The sequence below is a fragment of the Pelodiscus sinensis genome, chromosome 13 (genome assembly GCF_049634645.1).
Source record: "Pelodiscus sinensis isolate JC-2024 chromosome 13, ASM4963464v1, whole genome shotgun sequence".
Lineage (NCBI taxonomy): Eukaryota > Metazoa > Chordata > Testudines > Trionychidae > Pelodiscus > Pelodiscus sinensis.
Genome location: NC_134723.1, coordinates 4482946 through 4504093, shown reverse-complemented (window position 1 = coordinate 4504093; position 21148 = coordinate 4482946). Strand labels below are relative to the sequence as shown.

Genomic DNA, 21148 nt, shown 5'->3' with positions numbered 1-21148 from the left:
GAGCGGCGGCTTCTGTCCCCGGATCCAGGCCTGGTGGGGAGTTTTATGGCTGGTTATAAACTCTTCACCAGTGGGGATGTGGGATGGCCAGGAGAGCTCAGCCACCTGTGCCCTGTCACAGTAATTAGCATCCCACATGTAACCCCTGCCCAGGTGAGCTCTGTGTCTGTGTGTCCCGGCTAAGACCCATGGCCAATGCAATCAAATCCAACCCGCTCGTCCCTTCAGAGGCCACGACTAGAAACGCTTGGAGGTGCTTTAAGAGTTTCCCAAAAGCACGGACTTTGCTGCAGAGCTGCCTGATCTGCCCAGGCGAAGGGGCCAGCGTGCCGGCTTTCTGGCAGCAGGGAAACGCACCGACCTGTGGCAGAGAGAAGTGGGCAGCCTGAGGCATCAGGGTACGAACAGGGGCAGCCCGTCCATATAGGCGAACTAGGCAGTCGCCCAGGGCGCCAAGCTAAATGGGGCTCCAAATGGTTTTGCGATATCATTGAGGGGTTTGGAGGGGGGGCGCCGATTGCATGGCTCGCCTAGGGTGCCAGTTGCTGGCAGCTCGTCTAGGGCCACCCCTGGGTATGACCGAGCTACCCTGGAGCAGAGGGAGTAGCTCTCATGAGGGGGAGGGAGAGGGGAGGGAGAATGGGAGGAGGGGGAGGAGAAAAGGGTGGTCTGTCCCTTTAAGGGGGCTGGCTGTCAATCAGAAAGTCCTTTTCTTTGGGAGAGGAGGCCAGAGATATTCAGAGAGCAAAAGTAAAGCGAAGAGAGAGGATTTGTTCGGGCTGAACAAAGAGAGGCACAAAAGGGAAGGCGGTGAGAGGGACTTGACTGAGCCCAGACACAATGGGTGAGTATGAGAGGAACTTTCCAAACTTTCAAACTAACACAAAAGGGATTTTTTAAATCAAAGATTTGGGGGGGGGTGCTAATTCTGGTGTTATATTTGCTCTAAACTTCCCTTCCCCGCACGCTGGTGGGACTTTAAGGGCCTTGGATCAGCAAGTGCCTGGAGAGTCCCAGCCAGGTGCCAGGCTGTAACTGACAATGGGTGCCGTCCTGCCAGAAGCCTGGAGCCACGGTGCCCTCCCGTGTCCAACTTAGCCCGGTCTGTTACTCATCTGTGGCAGGTGCAGACCAAGGAGCTGACACTAGTAGGCAGCTCCTTGGCGGGACAAGACAGGAGCAGCCGGTCAGAGGGAAGCTGCCAGAGGTGGGATCTGCCTCCCAGCGTGGAAAGGAAATCCTGCTGGTGTTGTGGGACGGTGAATAGCTGCCCCGTGGCAGTGGTCGGAATGGGATCTCTGTTTAAAGCTGAATTATGCATCCATTTGGAATCCATGTGCACAGATCGGCTTGGAAACCAGCCTGCCGATCCCAGGGCCGGGGCGGCTCCATGGGGCTGATATGAAATCGTCTGATCCAGAGATTCCTGCCAATGTTAGTGTCCTTGTCGGTTCGCTCTCAAAATCCCCGGTGTGCGTGCGATGTGCTTGGTGGGGTCAGCAGCGCACTTTGTAAGACACAGAACCCTTCCCAGATCATGTCCCTGGCCAACCCTTCCCTCCCCCCCCGCCAGAAGGGTTCCCTCAAACTTTCTCCACCCATGTGCAGAATAAATTTTGTCACGTGTACAAAGGCATGTGCAGATGTGCACCACCAGATGAAACGTGCTGCCAGCTGTGGGAGGCTGTGGGCGTGCTGCTAATCAGCTGGGCAGCACCTGATCTCTGCTAATCTCTCCTGGGCAGCCACCCATGTGCTTGGCTTATGAGGAACCCCAGTGGGTTCCATGCTCCGAGAGACCCACTGCTTTGGCTCCTGCCCTCCCCCTTCCTGGGGGCTGGCTCAGCAATGATGTGACCCCAGTGCCTCCGACTCCCTGAGTCCTCACGAGCTGGCTCCGTTCCTGGAGCTGCTTTCAGGCCAGGTGCAGGGGCCTGTGCAGGACTGCCAGGCAGGGAGGCACTGGAGGGAGCTCTCTGGGATGCAGGGGGATACTGTGGATTTCTGCTGCCAGGAGACTGGTATGGAGCAGACCTCGTCAGTTCTGCGTGGGTATGTGCCCTGCCGACGGGCCGTCTGACCTGTGAGGCAGAAGGACAGCAGGAGAGACCAGCCAGTGGGGAATACGGGGCTGGAGGACAGCAGGAGAGACCAGCCAGCGGGGAATACGGGGCTGGAGGACAGCAGGAGAGACCAGCCAGCGGGGAATACGGGGCTGGAGGACAGCAGGAGAGACCAGCCAGCGGGGAATACGGGGCTGGAGGACAGCAGGAGAGACCAGCCAGCGGGGAATACGGGGCTGGAGGACAGCAGGAGAGACTAGCCAGCGGGGAATACGGGGCTGGAGGACAGCAGGAGAGACCAGCCAGCGGGGAATACGGGGCTGGAGGACAGCAGGAGAGACCAGCCAGCGGGGAATACGGGGCTAGAGGACAGCAGGAGAGACCAGCCAGGGGGGAATACGGGGCTGGAGGACAGCAGGAGGGACCAGCCAGGGGGGAATACGGGGCTGGAGGACAGCAGGAGAGACCAGCCAGCGGGGAATACGGGCTGGAGGACAGCAGGAGAGACCAGCCAGGGGGGAATACGGGGCTGGAGGACAGCAGGAGAGACCAGCCAGTGGGGAATACGGGGCTGGAGGACAGCAGGAGAGACCAGCCAGCAGGGAATACGGGGCTGGAGGACAGCAGGAGAGACCAGCCAGCGGGGAATACGGGGCTGGAGGACAGCAGGAGAGACCAGCCAGTGGGGAATACGGGGCTGGAGGACAGCAGGAGAGACCAGCCAGCGGGGAATACGGGGTAGCTATACAGCTGTCACAGGGTCTGAGAGCAGCTTGTGTGGACCAGTCCTGAGCTTGCTTTAACCTTGCCTCTGCCTCCAGCGCGGGCCACACAGGCCTGCCCGGGACCTTGGCTAGTGACTTGCAGGGCTGGCGGCGCGCTGCTCCAGGAGCCAAACTAGCTGGGTTAACGCTTCCGCAGGTAGGTCCCCGTGAGCTGCAGTCACACCCCTGCACATCAGTGTAGACTGGTGGGGTGAGCCGGTGACCCCTTTCGCACAGCGAGCTGCGGAGCATCATCCCCCCCCCCCCCCCCCATTGATTCAAAACACTTTTCAGACATTTAACACTATTATCAATCCTGGAGGCAAAGTGGGGTGGAGGGTGAGCTCATGACCCCCCCCCCCCCAGTAGTACGGTAGTAACTTCATGATCCTAAGGGGACCCCACCCCTGGTCCAGACAAACCCACAGTGATTAAATTGTATATCTTTAGGGAGGTGACATGGTGTGGTGATTAATACACACAGCCGGGAACCTAGAATTCCAATCCCCGCTAGGCACCTAATGTGTGGTGTGATATTGGGCACACAACTGTGCGTCCCGTGCCTCAGTTTCCCCTCTGGGTCACAGGGATGATGACAATGTGCCTGCCTCACAGGGCTGTGCTGTGAGTTAATTCAAGGCTGGAAGGTGCTTTGAGGTCCTCCGAAGAAATGTGCTATCTAATTAGGACGTGTGATTGTCGCAGGTCTATACGGATCCCAGAGTGCGTTGCACGTGGCCAGCTAGGCAGATGATCACTTTAGACCTCCAACCCCACACTTATATGCAGCCACTTCTGGGGCAAAACACGGCAGCTGTCTCACTAGTGCACAGCAATTCATAGGGCGGGCAGCCACGGTTTGGGTATTTCGTGGAAATCCCGGTGCAGGGGCAGGATTAAGGCAAGGAATTCTCATTTTCACAGTCAGCCTTTCCAGCATCGATTTGATGGTTTAAAACCGGCTCTGATTTTGGATGCAATATTAGTAATTTCCTGTGCCTGGCCGTTGCGCTGAGCTGTGTCTGAGTACAGGGGCCATTTCCTTGGCAACCGGACAAGATGCTTCATTCTGGGGATAACTGGGCAGGTGACGGTTTGCTCAGAACGTAGAGCGTTGGATGTGGGGGGGGGGAGTTCCAGAGTGGGCTTGGGGGCAGGCTTGATTGGTGGCGCTGAGGGAGGAGACAGCGGGAAAACACCTGGCTGGTGCCCCAGGCATTCCTGGACCAAGCCCCTGGACACTGGTCTGAGTCCAGCCAGGTGCAGAACTGGTCAGAATTCCCAGCCTCTGGCTTGCCTGTGGTGCCAGGGGCCCGGGGGGGGGTAGCCATGAGACATTGCTGATGCCCCGTTAATAACACGCAATTTCTGCCCTCTCTGAACTGCAGCCAGGGGGTGTTGGAGAACCAGCCAGCCGACGACAGCCCCGCCTCCCTGGAGCTCTGCCCACAGCTCCCCTAAAGCCAGGCCTGCCCCGGGGCACCCCGGTGGAGTGGCAGTCCAATGCCCAGGCTGCGCTATTGGCATCGTCCCAGAGGCCCTGGGCATGTGGCAGGCTGGGATTTCCAGCTGCTGGCCCCGAGAGTGGCAGAGCCCCCGGCAGGGCCTGCGGGCAGAGGCCAGCTCTCTTCCCCCCTCTCCCTGCTCCTCCCACACCGCAGCCGGCCCGGGGCTGCCTCTTGAGGGTCCCTGGTCTGCTCAGAGCAACAGGGATAGAGAGGGGAGCCTGGGGGCTCCGTCGGGGGGGCGAGTAACTTGCCTGTGGAGAGCTGCGCCCCCCCCCCCCAGGAGACAGGCCGGGATGCCCTGGGAGTAATCTGGGCTGGGGGGGCATCTGCCCCATGGCTGGTCTCCGCTGAAAGGACCTGCTGTCTGTTGCCGGTGCTCAGGGGGCCGGGGGACGAGAGCTCCAGTTGCTGCGTAAGGGGTCAGCCCAGGGCGGCGTGAGGCTTGTGCGGCTGGGCAGAGCCCCCCCGAGGTGGCTTTGTGCCTTTTTAACCTTAGCCAGGAACGCCAGGAGCCTGGGCAGCCCTGGGGTCTGGCCCCGCTGGGGGAGGGCTGCCCTGGAGAAGCCAGGCTCCCGGAGCCCAGCACCGGCCCGCCGCTGGAGGCTGTGGGGGGCTGCCTGGGGGCCCACAGAAGAGGCTTTGTCCCGACGGGGGATCTGTGGGCCTCTGAGGCCCTTGTTTGTCGCTGGCACCTCCTGGCAATGTGCAGTTACCTCACTGCGCTGCGCCCCCGCCCGGTGCCAGCCCGGGCTGGGCTCGCATACTGGGCCTTTCAGCACCCACCAGCTCCCTCAAAGGCAGCACTGTGGGGGGGCGCTCTCGGGGTGGGAGGGGGGCGGGGGAGAGGCCGGGGGGGCTGCCCGGCCGAGGATGGGAGGGTCTGTGGCTTGGAGAGACGGGGCTCCCCGTTCAATGGCTCATCCTGTTGTTTTGCCCCTATTGTTCTGCCCCATTTGTCAGCTGGGCCGAGGGACAAGGCCGGGGATTGTGCTCAGACAAGGGCTCTTTCTCTCGCTCCCTTGCAAGGAGCCCGCCCCGCCTCCCTGCACTTGTGTCCCAGATTCCCGCCTCCATTCAGCATGCGGCACACCACTGTTCCCACAGCCCCGCGCCAGGGGGGCAAGGAGACAGCCAGGCAGCCCCGGGGCGGGCCGGGCCCTGGGACGAGAGGTCCCCAAGAACAGCCACTTCTGTAGCCGGGTGGTGTGGACACCAGCTTCAGTCCCTGGCTCACGCCTGGGAGCTGGCTGGGTCGCTGGATCACGCCTGGGAGCTGGCTGGGTCGCTGGATCACGCCTGGGAGCTGGCTGGGTCCCTGAGCTCCCGCCGCTGGCTGAAACAAAGGAAAACCTAAGCCTGCAACCTGCCTCCAAGATTGGGACTTTCAGCCACCCCCAAAGCATCTTCCCTCTATTGCACTGTTATTGGAGATTAAAGCCACGTTTCCACATTTCCCTCTCCCCAAAGCTGCCCCTGCGGTCAGCGCCCTGCCCCCACGCTGCCGAGAGTCAAAAGAGTGTCTGGGCCTCTCACTTCCCAGAGGGGGGTCCCTCCTCTGATGGCCGGTGGGGTAGCCCGGCCGTGTTTTGTGACTAGCCAGCAGGAGAGCTGATTTGAGGCTCCTGGGCTGGCCAGCCAGCCTCCCCGTCACATGCCAAACACAGAAGACAGGAGGGAACGATTCTCTTGTTTCCCTGCTGCACTGGCTAGTCAGGACAGGCCTGGTCCAGCAAAGCACATGCCCGGCGCTCGCTGTGTGTCTGAATCCCCCCCCCACCGGGATTTAAGCACGTGCTTAAGGCTCCAGGCCTAGGGGCCCTTTCCGAACAGGGAGGCCCCCCTGACTTGCAGCCTGTCGTACTTTTCTGGGTGTCCTGCTGCTCTTCCATGCGCCACGTCTCCTGAAAGGCGATTGCTTCTTGCATGTGGCTCAGGCTGCAAGGAGCTCTCCAAAATTCACCTCTTAGCCAGGCCCAAACTCTGGGGACGGAGCAGCCTCATGCATCCAGTCCTTCTCCCAGGCCAGTTCAGGCGTGTTCCTTACAGTGTTGGTTCCAGGCTGCCTCTCACCATCCAGGGGATGGGGCTTCCGCCACCTCCCGCAGGGCTGTAGCCCACTACCTAGTGCCTTGGAGAACTGCATCTGGGGCTTCCAGTCTGTAGTATCCTAAATTCCGTTCCTTTTCCGTCCAGCTCTCCCAGCTGTACCCAAGAGTTTAGGCTGAGATTGTCAGAGGTGAGGTATCCAAATCCCATTCGGGATCAATAGGAACTTGGTGCCTAACTCCTATAGTCCCCTTGACGCGCTGACCCTTTGCTAGGAAAAAGGGACAATAGAATCCTAGAACAATAGGACGGGAAGGGACCTCGAGAGTCATCGAGTCCACCCCCTGCCCTCATGGCAGGACCCAGCACTGCCTAGACCATCCCTGACAGGTGTCTGTCCAGCCTGCTCTGAAATATCTCCAGGGATGGGGATTCCACAACCCCCCTGGGCAATTTACTCCAGTGTTTAACCACCCTGACGACATTTTTCCTACTGTCCAACCTAAACCTCCCTTGCTGCAGTTTAAGCCCCTTGCTTCCAGCCCTGTCCTCAGAGGCCAAGGAGAACAACTTTTTCCCTCCTCCTTGTAACACCCTTCTAGGTACTTGAAAGCTGCTTGTGTCCCCTCTCAGTCTTCTTTTCTGAACTAAACAAGCCCAGTTCTTTCCATGGTCCCTCATAGCTCGTGTTCTCTGGACCTATAGAGGGACAGAGCGCAGCGAGGGATGGGCCGGCAGTGTCTCTGCTTAGGAGAGATGTTACTGGCTGTTAGTGAGGTGGATCAGACTGTGGCCTGCTTGTCTCCTTACTCTCCCAATTTCCCGGCTGGGTGGGCTAAGCCACTTAGGCACCATGGTGGAGGCTGAGTTGAATCGGTGAATGCAGGATCAGGCCCACGGTCAGTGGCTCCCTGTCCTTCACAGTAGCCATTGGAGAGGACGTGGAAATAGGCACTCGGGCCGCTCGGCTGGGGCAGGGGAGAACTTTCGTGGAGTCTGACGTGGACAGGCAGATGGCACGTTTCCCAATGGATCCCCTTCCATCGTGCGCGCACCCCCAGACCTGCTGCAGAGTCCCCTGCCAGCCTTAAGTCACACACAGAGGAGACCCAGGCTCCTGTCCATGTAACTGTACAGGCCCTATGCAGCCACCAGCACGTGCTGCCGCCCGACGTGTCGGTTCCAGCCCTCTGGTAACCGAATAGTCCGCCCATTGTTCCTGTTTGTCCCCTGCCCCTGCAGAGTGCAGCGGAGAATACACAGGCTGGCAAGGGAAGAACAAAGCCCCCACTGTCCTCAGTGCCATGAAGAGATCAGTACAGGCTGTAACCTTGCACTGGAGGGGAGGGGAGTACAGGGCTGCCTGTGACCCAGTGGCTCTTATGGGCCATTCTTCAGGCAACCAGAAAACCATTGTAGGGCTGAGCAGGGAGGGAAGTGGGCGTTGGAAAATTCCCCGCTGCACATTCATGGTAGGGAGGCGGCCGAGATCAGTGGGTGTTGTCTGGACGAATCTTCTTCTTTATTAAAACCCATCAGGCTTGTGTGTGTTCACCCCAGACCCAGCTGCAGCAGGGGCGGGAGCTGTGTCAAAACTGCCTGCACTCTGAGAAAGCTCCAGCCATGTTCACAGGGAGGAGCTCTCACCGAAAGAGCAGGGAAGCGAGGAGGCAGGGAACCAGGTCGCTGCTTCCGGCACGTGTGATTTTGCCAGGAAGCAGGTCGTTTCAGCTGGGGTTGGAGTTTGTCTCGGGTTTACTGGTTGTTTTCACTGTTAGAGGCAGGTGCAAACAGGAACTCCGGAATCAAACACCTGCCCAGATTCCGAACCAAATGTGTAGGGGGCCTTCATCTGTTGATGGGGCAAAACCAAACCTCAGCCTGCCACGCCTGAATTTTCCACTGGTGAGAACTCAGGCCCGGACTCCATCTTGTACCTGAGCCAGTTTAAACCTGTAGATTAAGGGCCTGGGTGTCAGAAGAGCGCCGCACCTTCAGCTGAAGCCACTGAGAGCTGCAGGCAGGTGGCCCTTCTGAAAACCAAGCCCCCAAGTCTAGTCCTCCCACTTGCTAGCTGTTTGTACACACCACTGCAGAGCAGCTGTTCTCCGGAGGGTGGGGGTTAGGGGAGTGTCTAGACTGCAGGGTGTTTTTGGAAAAACAGCTGTTTTTCCAAAAAATCTTCACCTAAGTCCACGCTGCTATTGCGTTCTTTTGAAAGAAAAATCAAAAGGACGCAGAAGTTTTGCCCACATCGGTAAACCTCATTCTACGAGGAAGAAGCCTTTTCTGAAAGAGGTTTTTCGGAAATGACCTGGAGGAGGGGATGGATTGCACCCTCAGCAAGTTTGCAGATGACACTAAGCTGGGGGAGAGGTAGATACACGCTGGAGGGCAGGGATAGGGTCCAGAGTGACCTGGACAGATTAGAGAATTGGGCCAAAAGAAATCTGATGAGTTTCAACAAGGAAAAGTGTAGAGTCCTGCACTTGGGATGGAAGAATCCCAAGCATAGTTGCAGGCTGAGGACCGACTGGCTAAGTAGCAGTTCTGCAGAAAAGGATCTAGGGATTACAGTGGATGAGAAGCTGGATATGAGTCAACAGTGTGCCCTTGTAGCCAAGAAGGCTAATGGCATATTAGGATGCATTAGGAGGAGCATTGCCAGCAGATCCAGAGAAGTGATTATTCCCCTTTATTCGGCTCTGGTGAGGCCACATCTGGAATATTATGTCCAATTCTGGCCCCCCACTATAGAAAGGATGTGGACGCATTGGAGAGGGTCCAGCGGAGGGCAACCAAAATGAGTAGGGGGCCGGAGCACATGGCCTATGAGGAGAGACTGAGGGATTTGGGTTTGTTTAGTCTGCAGAAAAGAAGAGAGAGGGGGGATTTGATGGCAGCCTTCAACTTCCTGAAGGGAGGTTCTAAAGAGGATGGCGAGAGGCTGTTCTCAGTGGTGACTGATGACAGAACAAGGAGCAATGGTCTCAAGTTACAGTGGGGGAGGTCTAGGTTGGATATTAGGAAAAACTATTTCCCTAGGCGGGTGGGGAAGCACTGGGATGGGTTCCCTAGGGAGGGGCTGGAATCTCCATCCCTAGAGGTTTTTAAGTCTCAGCTTGACAAAGCCCTGGCTGGGTTGATTTAGTTGGGACTGGTCCTGCCTTGGGCAGGGGGCTGGACTTGACGACCTCCTGAGGTCTCTTCCAACCCGAGGATTCTATGAAAAAGGCGTGTGGATGGGGAAGAGGTTTTATTCACACTTCCTGCTGAGTGATGGTGCGGACTTAGACCTGCAGGCAACCCGAAGAAGGATACTGACGTCTGATGGTCTTTTGCCCACTATTCATATTGGGTGGCTCCGGGTGTAATAAGGACAAGGTGCCAAAGGCACCCATCTCCCATTGCGTTGATGGGAATGAAGATTTGAGCCAAGGTACCGGCTGTATCAAAAGGATTCTTTCTCTCTTTGTCTCTGGGCCGGTGGGCTAGGCACAGGGCTTGTGTCTGTCTAGGAGGTGAGAACTCTCCCCGCTGTGATTTTGTTGCTTGTCCGTCGTGGGTAGACGGGGGTAGGGGGTGCTGGCGGTGGTGCCCTCTAGCTGAAATTCGCCCCAGCATGAGGCTTATCAAGCCATATCGAACTGCAGTCAAGGCTTTCGTAAGAGAGAGGCAGTGCATAAATTTGGCGCTCAGCTCTGCACGAGGCCAGCACTACCCTGCCCCTTCAGCGCCAACATTAAAAAATCATGCGTTAAAAAAAAGTTCTCATCCGTCCCAACAGCTCCCATTATTCACATAGGAAGTCCAGTTAACGTCTCCAGTGTCTCTCTCTCCCCGGGACAGGTTGTTCACATTTTGCTCTCTCGGCTTGGGCCCCCAATGGAGACTGGTCAGTTTCACGGGTGTTGCTAATCAGTTTCATTTCTGGGTGCTTTCATTCCCATGCAGAGGAGGTGCACAGAGGGCACCATGTCCAATCTAGTGAACCCAGGAGGGGCTCAGACGGTATGATGGGGGAAAACAGGAGCAGTACAAACACTGGAGAAGAGTTAGATATTCGCTTCTCCGATCTGGCTTTCTCACCGCGCCCCGTTACTGCAGTGTCCCTGCAGCTGCGCTTGGCTCTCTAGCCCTGCGGACGGATGTTTGTATTTTCCTTCAAGTTGTGAAAACCATTGTATCCTAGTAGGTTATTGAAGCCTCCCTTAGTTCCCACCCTGTGTTCGGTTTAATTAACAAACTTTTCACTGGACAGGGGAATGGGCCTGCAAGCCCCCTGAGAGCGCCCCGCCCCTTAGGAATGACGGCCGCGCTCGGTGATCCACATGTCTTTCTTCCTCCCAAGGTTGGTTAGAGTGCTGCGCAAGATGTCTCATAGGAGCGCCCTTTGCTTCGCTGGTGGCCACTGGGCTGTGTTTCTTTGGGGTAGCGCTGTTCTGCGGCTGTGGGCATGAAGCACTCACTGGCACCGAGCGGCTAATTGAGACCTACTTCTCCAAAAACTACCAGGACTATGAGTATCTCATCGACGTGTGAGTATCCCTCTTCTCCTGCTCTACACACCGATGCCCTTTGCCGGGTTTCTCTTCCTGCCACACCTCTCCCCCCGCCCCCCCCGGCTTTGGAGGGCTGCACAGGACTCCTGCAGAACCCAACACCACTCCACCGTCGCTCCACCGAGCTGTCCTGGCCATTCCAGTGAGAATGAGATTGCCAGGATCAGAAGCTGGTTTTCTTGCTGGGGTGCGCAGAGCACTAACCACTAGGCAGCAGGGCCGGCAGTGCAGTGAGTCCACATTCTGGTAAACAGAGTCCAACGGGACTAGTGGGGTGGGGTGCGTAGCATGAGACGCCTGGACGTGGCTTCGTTTTCGGAGGGTTGATCACGACTCCTCCAGGATTCTCACACTGGGTGCCCCAAATCACTAGTCCGTCAGAAACTCTTAAAACTCCTGGGCAATTACACGCCGTCACCTGTTGGCCACCTTTGCGCCCGGTTGGGAACCAGCCCCGATCTCTTCCGGGTTCGCCGCCTGTCTTGGTATCCCCATGCGGCTGGATTGGGAAACGGGGCCACGATCCATGTCTATGGGGTCACCGATGGGCTGATGCTTACACAGGCGGCCAGATGGTTCCTTCAGCCCCATGGGAAGCATCGGCCCCTCGACATGTCTCTGGGCTTGTCGTTCCTTCGGCCCCGTTCACCAACGACCCCCGGAGATCCTGGGGCCGGATTTGCCTTGGCGTAGGGGAGTTCCACCAGCACCGACTTGGCCCAGGGGCCCTTCCCGGCCAGCCTCCGGAGGCTGCCGCGTGCTCTCCCTGCCTACAGGGGACCCTTCTTCCTCTTGTGTTTTTCACACGTGTTTTCTGTCTGACCCTTGCTAGGTCCAGTGGATATAGTGTCGGATCCTCCGCTCGCGGTAGGTATGGAGAACGCGGGGCAGCCAGACTTGCCGGGCAGAGCAGGTCTTGCTGCCCTCGATTTGCCACGCTCTCTGCCTGGCTTTAAACACAGGCATGGCACCAGGTGTCTCCTTTTCTCCTTCCCTGCTGCGCCGCCCATAAGCCATGGAGGCAGATGCTTTCCCCTACTTCCCAGCTGGCCATTTGCTTTGGATCTTCCTCCCCCCCCTAGCCCAGACCCTCCTTTGCCCCGTTCGAGGTAGCTTCCCCAACTGCGGTAGCCCCATCCTGGAGCGGAGGGGGAGCGGCAGGGACCAGAGCTAGCATCTCTCAGGTTCTAGGTAAGTCCTGAGGAGCTTGGCCGGCCTTGGCTGTGTCTGTCCTGGGCGGGGACTAGCGGCTCCCAGGCAAGAGTCTCTGTGCGGCGCATCAGAGGGTTGGAAGGGGGAGAGCTGCGACGAGGGTTAAAAGTTTGTTTTTCTCTCCCTCCCTCCCCCTCTTCGGCTCTGTCTCTTCCCTGTGTCCCCTCCAGGATCCACGCCTTCCAATACGTCATCTACGGAACGGCCTCTTTCTTCTTCCTCTACGGGGCCCTCCTTCTGGCCGAGGGCTTCTACACCACGGGGGCCGTCCGGCAGATCTTCGGCGACTACAAGACCACCATCTGCGGCAAGGGCCTCAGCGCTACGGTAACAGGGGGCCAGAAGGGGAGGGGTTCCCGAGGCCACCATCAAGCTCACGCTTTGGAGCGGGTGTGTCAGTGTTTGGGCAAATGGCTAGGACATCCCGACAAGGTGATCTTAACCAGGGTTTGGCACTAATTCACGTGACTGGCACCCTCGCGCAGGGACTGACGGGCATGAGACTGTAGCCCTGTTCCAGCCGGCTGACGGGCTCCGGCGGGGTCGCGGACCCACGGTGGGGGGGGGAACAGCTCCGCTGATGCGTGGCATGGACAAGGAAAGCGCACCCAGCCGCCCAGTGTGGCCAGAGGCACCCCTCGCCGCCGGGGGGCCTAACCAGCTGCTACGCCTCCTGCCGCCGCTGCTCTCCTCTTGTTTCTTAACCCCTTCCTCTCCCTTATCCCCCCCCCCATGCGAGCCCTCCCCTGCGTCTCTTTGCCAGAGGGGGCGCTTTCACTCCAATGTTTAAGCAAAAAGCATTTTGTTTGAAGCTGGTGGAATTCGCTGGCCCCTGCCGGGGGCCCGTCCCCACAAGGGAATCAGGCCAGGGCTTAGCCGGGGTTACTGTCGATCAGTTTTGTATTGCAATGCAGGCTCAGAGCAGGGCCACTGTGCTGGGTGGGGGCATAATCCCAAGATGCTCCCCGCCCCGAAGTGCGTACTGTGCGTTGGGCTTGGGCAGTGATCTGGCGGGGGAAGGGGCGGGGGGCTCAGATGTTATTCAGGGCCCAATAAGGAATGGGTCTTGTATCATTCCTGCGCTGGCCGCTGGCAGTCCTCCGCTCAAAGGCAGGGGGGCTCTGGCAAGCTGCCTCCACCGATGGTCTCCACTGCGGCTACTGACTACGAGTCACGCCTAGGACTTTAACAGGGTTCCAAAAAGAGCTAGATGGATTCATGGAGGTTCGGTCCATCGAAGGCTGTTAGCCAGGATGGTGCCCCTGGCCTCTGTGTGTCTGGAAGTGGGTGACAGGGAGGGATCACGTGGGGATTACCTGTTGTGTTCCCTCCCCTGGGGCACCTGGCATTGGCCACGGTCGGCAGACAGGACACTGGGCTGGATGGACCGTTGGTCTGACCCAGGCTGGCCGTTCTTGTGCCTTGCACATTTGGGGGTCGCAAGTTATAGGGTTGGTCACTCTGGGTCACCTGAAAAGGGTCTGATTTTCAGAAAAGGTTGCACTCAGGTTAAGAACGTAAGAACGGACGGGGTCAGACCGAAGGTCCATCTAGCCCAGGATCCTGTCTGCCCACAGTGGCCAATGCCAGATGCCTCAAAGGGTATGAACAGAACAGGGAATCATCCAGTGATCCATCCCCTGTCACCCATTCCCAGTCTCTGACAAACAGAGGCTAGAGACACCATTCCTACCCATCCTGGCTAATAGCAATTCATGGACCTGTCCTCCATGAATTTATCTAGCTATTTTTTTAACCCTGTGAACTTCACAAAGTCCTCTGGCGAGGAGTTCCACAGGTTGACGGTGCGTTGTGTGAAGGAGTACTCTCTTCTCTGAAAGCCAGGCCCCTCTGTGGTGTCTCCAACTGGATGTCCAAAATCAGTAGCCACTTTTCAAAACCTTGGCCGCAGTGAAACTCCAAGCGGTGTCCGGAGGCAGGGAGATCAGGCGGCGCTCTGCAGTTAGAAGGAGAGTTTTCTAGCTTGACATTCAAACAAATTGTTTCTTGTTTAAACATCTAACATGAAGCCAATCCGGCAGCAGATGCCAGCAGTTCTCTGGGAGCCTGATCCCACACGGGGCTTGAGAAACTGAGGGTTGAGACTAGGTTTATGAGGATCGGGCCCTCTGACAGCATCTTGCAGGTGTGATTAGACCCAGCGCTGCCCTGTACGCCTCCATGCCACATTCAATTCTTCACCCGCAATGCCCAGCTTGCAGAAATGGCAGCGGGTGCTCCTGGCTGGGGAGAGCTGAGCAGAACGGATGCAGTTTCCTTTTACGATCATTTATCTTGCACCTCAGGGGCCAGATTTTCAACAGTGGGCGGATGCAACTGCGCATGCTGGTTTGCCCGAGCCCTGCTGATGCCCCAAGTGCAGTTAGCCCCTGCACGGAAGGCTGCCCGAGGCCCAGGTGTGCCCATCGGGGAATTGCAGGCACAGATTCCCAAGGTGTGTGTCCACACATCAAAGCCTGGCACATGCCTGGGGGGAGAAATACTGCCCTGGCCAGTTATGTACCGAGAGATCAATCCTCACCCAGTTGGATTGGTCCTGCCTTGGCAGGGGGCTGGACTTGATGACCTCCTGAGGCCTCTTCCAGCGCTATGATTCTATGACTAGGGATCAGCACGTACGACTTCACCAGGTGCATGCACCTGTGCGCAGTTGCGCCTGCCTGGCTTTGAAAATTTGGCTCCACCTAACTATTTGGCTCCTGTGTGAGTGGCTAGTGCCAGGTGTGCGTCTGTGCGCAGCTCAGTCTTGGCGCACGTGTACAGACGCACACACCCGGCATCCCTGGGACAGGCGGGCAGCTGCCCCGGCGGGTTTGCTGGAGGCGCTGGGTGGAGATGGGAGCATCGCATCGCATGGCAGCGCTCCAGTCTCATGCTCTCGTGTCGGAAGGCCCCGGCAGATCATTAACCCTTTTCCTGCCATCTTGCTTGTCTCGACCATTTCAGTTTGTGGGCGTGACCTATGCCCTGACCATCCTCTGGCTCCTGGTGTTTGCCTGCTCCGCCGTGCCCGTCTACATTTACTTCAATACCTGGACAACGTGCCAATCCATTGCCTTCCCCAGCAAGACCTCTGCCAGCATAGGCACGCTGTGTGCTGATGCCAGGATGTACGGTGAGCTGGGATTGCTTCTCTCTCCGAAGCACCAGTGAGATCTGGGGGTCATTGAAATCAGTGGCAAGACGCCCCCGGACTCCAACAGCCCCCGGATTTGGCTTTGCATTCTACACAGCCTTCAAGAAAAGCCGGTGATGGGGCAGGGGGGATGAGCAGAGCCCTCTGGGAGGGGTCAGCAGGGTCTCGGGGAGGACGATGGAACAGAACTGAAGGGCAGATACAGCAGAATTTGGTGGGAGGCGCTTGCTGCTAGAGATCACCCACACGGAGGGTTTGTTTGCACTGCAACCCCATGTGGCTGCAGCTTATAGAATCCTAGAACTCTAGACCTGTGGGGGGGGGACACACCTCGAGAGGTCATCGAGTCCAATCCCCTGCCCTCACGGCAGGACCAAGCACCTGCTACATCATCCTGATAGATCCTGCTCTTCAATATCTCCAGGGATGGGCATTCCACAGCCTCCCCTGGGCAATTTATTCCAGTGCTTCACCACCCTGCTAGGAAGTTTTTCCCAATGTCCAACCTAACCCCGCTTGTGTAGACATCTGGTAGCACAGCTCCGGCTGGCACAACAGCCTGCCCTGCAGTGTGGGCCACACAACCAAGTAGTCGCTCAGGCTACAGTGCATGCTGCTGCTGCTTCTCCGTGCCAGGAGCCCTGCCAATCATGACAGCCTGTACTGGCAGTGTGTTCGTACCGCTAGAGCAGAAGGCCCCTCTGGCCACGTAACCGACCTGTCTTCTCCATGGAGCAAACCATAGGGGACAAAACAGAGCCGGGTTTCTGGTGCCCCCTGTGGAGCTGCACTTGGTTTGCCCTGGATGACTTTTGTGTCTCGTGGATGTAGGTGTCCTCCCATGGAACGCGTTCCCAGGAAAGGTGTGCGGCTCCAACCTCCTGTCCATCTGTAAGACCCCCGAGGTGAGTGCCCTGCAAGGTCTCAGCAGCCACCCGGTCTCAGCAGGCACCGGGATCTGGAGAGGCCGCGCTGGAGATCTCGGTGCCAGGAGCTGATGTGGGTGGCATTATGAATTGGTGTGACGCTAGGGCTGGTGAGAATTTCGGTAAGGGCTTTGAGGCAGGGAGCGTGGCCCTTCTGTGTATGGAGAGCGCAGGGCCCCGCTTGGCTGCTATCACTATTGAAATGGTAAATTAACATCCCGTGAGGTCACAGCTCAGTGGGCAGTGGGCTCCAAGCTGGGTGTGCTCGCAGAATCAGTGAGCCTTGTTCTCCTTTCGCTCACACCACGAAACTCCTTGAAAGTCAACGGGTTACAACACAGGAACGGCCCGACTGGGTCTGATCAAAGGTCCATCTAGCCCAGTGTCCTGTCTGCCCACAGTGGCCAATGCCAGATGTCCCAGAAGGAATGAACAGCACAGGGAGTCATCAAATGATTCCTCTCCTGTCATCCATTCCTCTGGCAGAGGCTAGGAACACCATTCCTACCCATCCTAGCTAATAAGTAATTTGAACCCTGTTAAAGTCCTGGCCTTCACAACATCCTCTGGCAAGGAGTTCCACAGGTTGACTGTGCGCTACATGAAGAAAAACTTTTTTGTTTGTTTTAAACCTGCTTCCTATTAATTTCATTTGGTGACCCCTAGTTCTAATGGGAACAAGTTTTAAATCATTTTTCCTTATTCACTTTTTCCACAACAGTCATGATTGAATATTCCTCTATCATATCCCCCCCCTTAGTCTCCTCTTTTCTAAGCTGAATATCCCTTCATATGGCATTTGTTCCAAACCCCTCATCTTTTTTGTTGCCCTTTTCGGAACCTTTTGCAATGGTGCGAGAGAGACCAGAATCAGGCCCAGTGAGCTTAGAGAAGATGACACAACCTGGTTTAATGTCCACGCAGCAGCATAGGTGCTGTGGGTTCACAGCCTCGCTCTGAAGGGACGAAGATACAAATTTGTTCAGGTCAGAGCTGGGTTGTTTTAGATGAACAGGGCAGCGAAGCCTAAAACCATGAATGTGAACAGCACAGATGGTGAATTATTGAGAAGACAGCCCAAGGTTAACTAGGAGGTAGCCATGTTGTTATAGTGCAGAGGTCTACTGTTGGAAACATCAACCGAGAGCACGTCCATGTGTGGTACACCTCTGTCCCCCCTCCCTGTAGTACCTGAGCCACTTTCAGTATCCCGATGAGGTAGGGACAGCCCATTATCCCCATTTTACAGATGACAGTCGAGGCACAGAGAATAAGTGATTTGTATGTGGTTACAAAGGAAGGAGCGGAAGGACTTGCGCCCAGCAGACCCTCATGCCCATCACTGCCCATGCTGCTGGGACTGTAGCTGGCCTCTCCTTGGCTGGCTCCAGAGATCCAGTCTGACTTTGTGAAGAAAGGCCCGTTTGTGGCTACCTGGAGGAAACCCCCTTTGTCTCTGCTGTGGGGGAAACATCTGTAAACGGTGGCTCATGGTGTCATTTCCTTGCAGTTCCAAATGACCTTCCACCTGTTTATTGCCGCATTCGTTGGTGCTGCAGCCACCCTGGTGTCACTGGTGAGTCAATGCTCCGCCTAAACCTTCTTTTCCCGTCCTAAGAGTCACTGTTGGGAGGCAAGATCGCGAAAGCCAGGCAGCTGGGAGGCGAGAAACTCACTTCACACGGAGCGCCTGGTTATTTCTTCCTGGCTCGTTAGAACAGGGCCATGGTTTTTAGAACCAAGAAGGCAGCAGGAGTTGCGGCTGGAAAGGGGGATCATAAGGAGAGGTAGATAGCGTCACAGCCTCCAAGATGATAGGCTTGGATGTGACCATTTGGCCTGAGTAGTCCATTCTCCTGCAACAAGCATGAGCTGAATTGTATGCAGCCGTTCCCTGAACACCTCAAGTAACGTGCACTTCATCAGGGACAGTCCGTGCTGTTGTTTTTGCAGCAGTATTACTGGGGAATGGGCTGCTGAAACTACTGGGAAAATTGACGGTGCCTTGGTAAGCTTATTGTTGGTCCAACCAAAAAAAAAAAAGGTGTCCAAAAAGCCTGGAGAACAGTGATTGACGGGTGTTCAGAAGGTCATCTCAGGTGTCCTGGAGGGAGGTGGCCAACCAGTTGGGAAGGGGATGGAGTAGGGGATGGCTTCGCTGAGGTCCATGGATTTACCCCCTCCGGGGTTTGGCCCAGCCCTGCTTTGTTGTGAACAGAACGTTTGTTTGACTCTTCCCGTTTCTCACTCGATTTTCCGTCCCCCCCCACAGCTCACTTACATGATTGCTGCGACTTACAACTTTGCCGTCCTCAAACTCATGGGCCGAGGCACAAAGTTCTAGGCTGCCGGAGGGAGTGGAGCTAGCCGAAATGCCCTTTTCCCTCTAACCACGAGGCTTTAACAATGCAGCCAGCCCACACCAGGCCTCCGACTCTAATGCCACCTTCACCGCTGACTCCCCCTCCATCCCCTCGACGAGCGTAACAAGGGCAGAGAGACCGCCAACGATGGATACACCCTCATGCACTTTTCTCTCTGGGCACGTCGGTAGCTCTGTGGCTCCGCGGCAAGTGGGGCCGGCAATTGGGAAAGCCCCAACGAAGAGGGTTTCCTGCCAGGCCAAAATCAGGATAAAGCAGACGTGGGATTCGTACGGTCCCCAACTTTCCACCATTTTCTAGGGTTAGGAACGAGCCTTTCTGCTTCTGGGAGGCAGGAATCAAAGTCAGTTGCTCTCCTATGAGGGAGGAGGATACTGCTTGCTGCACAGAGGGAGAAGGAAGTCGTCTGGCCCGGGTTCCATCGCTATAGACTCTCCTTGTTACAAAAGACACAGTCCTCGCTTCCATCTTCATTCCGCAGATGGAGGAGAAGAGGACTTTTTCATGGTAAAGAAAGAGAATTTACCCTCCTCTGCCTGCTGTAGCCAGAGTACTAGGGGTTTAGAGCAAGGATCTTCCCAAAGCGGGGAGAGAGCACAGACCCCTTGCTAGTCTTCCTTAACCCAACCCACCCTACTTAAAGCATAAAGGAGCTTGGTGTCTGTAGACAAATGGGACTCTTGGTCTTACACCTCAACAGAAATAGGGTTAGAACGGTCTCCGCCTTGCATGGGACTCACTCCCCATGTGCTCTGCTGCAGGAGACCAGCTTGGCCTAGAGGGACTTCTCAGACCAGTGGCCTGAGTGTGTAAGCCAGACGGGTCCCTTTTGTAGACACGGGATAACTCTTTGGACTGTATGTCTTTGCATGTCTTTTCTCTTGTAACCAGCTGTGCACATTGAACTCTGGCACACCTTCACAATGGTGCTCCTCTCCTCGGGTGACGTTTGCTTCCGTGATGCTCTGTAAATCGAAGATCTTGATTTGTTTCTGCGCCGTGTCAAATTTCACCTCTTCCTCGCACCCACCCGCTCCCTGTTCCTCAGGGGTTTCCCGGGAGCCAGGCTGTCTATTTTAAAAGTGGCCAACACTTAAAAAAATTCCGTGTCTCCTTTTGAGCCAGTCATTCAGTAAGGGGGCAGAGCGTGCTCTGCACGGTCGGATTTGCACGGTCGTTAAATACGGCCATTTCTGAGCAAATCAAAACCCTCCGGCTTCCAATTAGGTCTTTCTCACTGGGCAAGTTGAGGAGCCAACGTCTGTCTATGCAGAATGTGATTTCAGTGTTTTCCCTTTTCGCTGGCGACACCAGGATGGGGGGAAAGGGTTGGATTAGTGCAACGTGCTGAAGAGAGGGGATGGTCCCTCCTTTCTAGAAGCTCTCAGTGATCACACGACCACAGCAGCCCACAGAGAGGGAGGGAGGAGCCCGTGTCTGCTGAAAACGCCTGTTTCCAGCCTTTCCCCTTCTGGTTTTATGAACTCCAGGAAGAGGCGTTTGGCTTGGTGTTTATCGAAGAATCTACTTGCAGCCTGCGGGGTTCCGGCAGTGGTTTCAGTGCGGGTGTGGGTCAGCGAGCAGGCCTACCACGCAGGGAGCATGGGGCGTTTTTGCCACCACATATGATGAAGTAGATTAGTTAGGCTCCCAGGGCACATGGGTTTGGGGAGGGGATGGGATGAGAGGGGGTAGGGCGGACGGGGGTGGGAGGAAACCAGTCAAGATCAGGAAAATGGCATCTTGTATTTTGTATTGATTTAATAACATAACAAATAACCAACCCCCTCTCCCGCCACCCCCTCTCCCTTCCCCAGGACCCCAAACGCACATCACACACACACACACACACACACACGCAAGTTAATCAACTGAAAGTGTTTCCTTCCATTCTGCTCTAGAATTTCAACCTTTTAACCAATAAAAAGGAGCAAGTTTGGAGAGACTTGTGTTACAAGGTGTATTTTATCAAATTAAAGGAAATAAATTAAAATTAAGACCGTTCTGAACACGCTTGTCTGCCTGTTTGTCTGGGCTGGCCTCCGGGAGATTGCTTCCTGATGACCTTGCTTTGATACTAATTCTTTGGGGTTATACTTCCTGGGGGGGCGGAGAGTCATGGGGCCCCACCCTATATATGGCCGTGCCAGGCCGCTTCCTGGCCAAGCCAGAAGCTGGAGCTGGACAGGGAGCCAGGGCCCCTAGTGCTGCTGAGTTGAAGCGGGCTAAGAGCAGCCCCCAGCTTGTAACCCCCATGCCCCAACGGGTACCCCTGGCCTAGGCATGTGGACGTGCCATAGCTCCCCAAAGGCTTGCTAGGGCTGCTCTGCCTGAAGTGCTTCTGGGAGATCCACCCCCCCCCCCCAACATGACGTAATGTCAGTTTCTTAAACCAGCCTATGAAAATCTCCAGGGTTGCTCACAACGGTCGCTGGGAGAGTGGGGCCGATTCTGGGCGACTCCAGGCCAATCCTGGAAGGTTGGAACCCTAATGTCCGTGTGGCTCTTCCCTGGACCCAGAGCCAG

The 21148-nt window shown here is 56.5% G+C and overlaps 1 protein-coding gene across 2 annotated transcripts; it reads left to right on the top strand.

Annotated features, from left to right (window-relative positions):
• Positions 1 to 689: 689 nt before the first annotated feature.
• On the top strand, positions 690 to 20639 carry PLP1 (proteolipid protein 1). 2 transcript variants are annotated; one of them, XM_006137448.4, is made up of 7 exons: positions 690 to 844; positions 10733 to 10919; positions 12326 to 12482; positions 15123 to 15291; positions 16144 to 16217; positions 17749 to 17814; positions 18511 to 20639. In XM_006137448.4, the coding sequence occupies exons 1-7, from the start codon at positions 841 to 843 to the stop codon at positions 18580 to 18582; spliced, it is 729 nt and encodes a 242-aa protein (XP_006137510.1). In that variant the 5' UTR covers positions 690 to 840; the 3' UTR covers positions 18583 to 20639. The 2 variants fall into 2 exon arrangements, with proteins under 2 accessions (XP_006137510.1, XP_006137509.1); XM_006137447.4 differs by having other exon boundaries at positions 12326 to 12587.
• Positions 20640 to 21148: the final 509 nt, after the last annotated feature.

Coding starts and splice junctions, on each gene's coding strand:
- PLP1 (XM_006137447.4), top strand. Junction 10,920..12,325: donor TATGAGTATCTCATCGACGT/GTGAGTATCCCT, acceptor TGTCCCCTCCAG/GATCCACGCCTTCCAATACG. Junction 12,588..15,122: donor GGCTAGGACATCCCGACAAG/GTGATCTTAACC, acceptor CGACCATTTCAG/TTTGTGGGCGTGACCTATGC.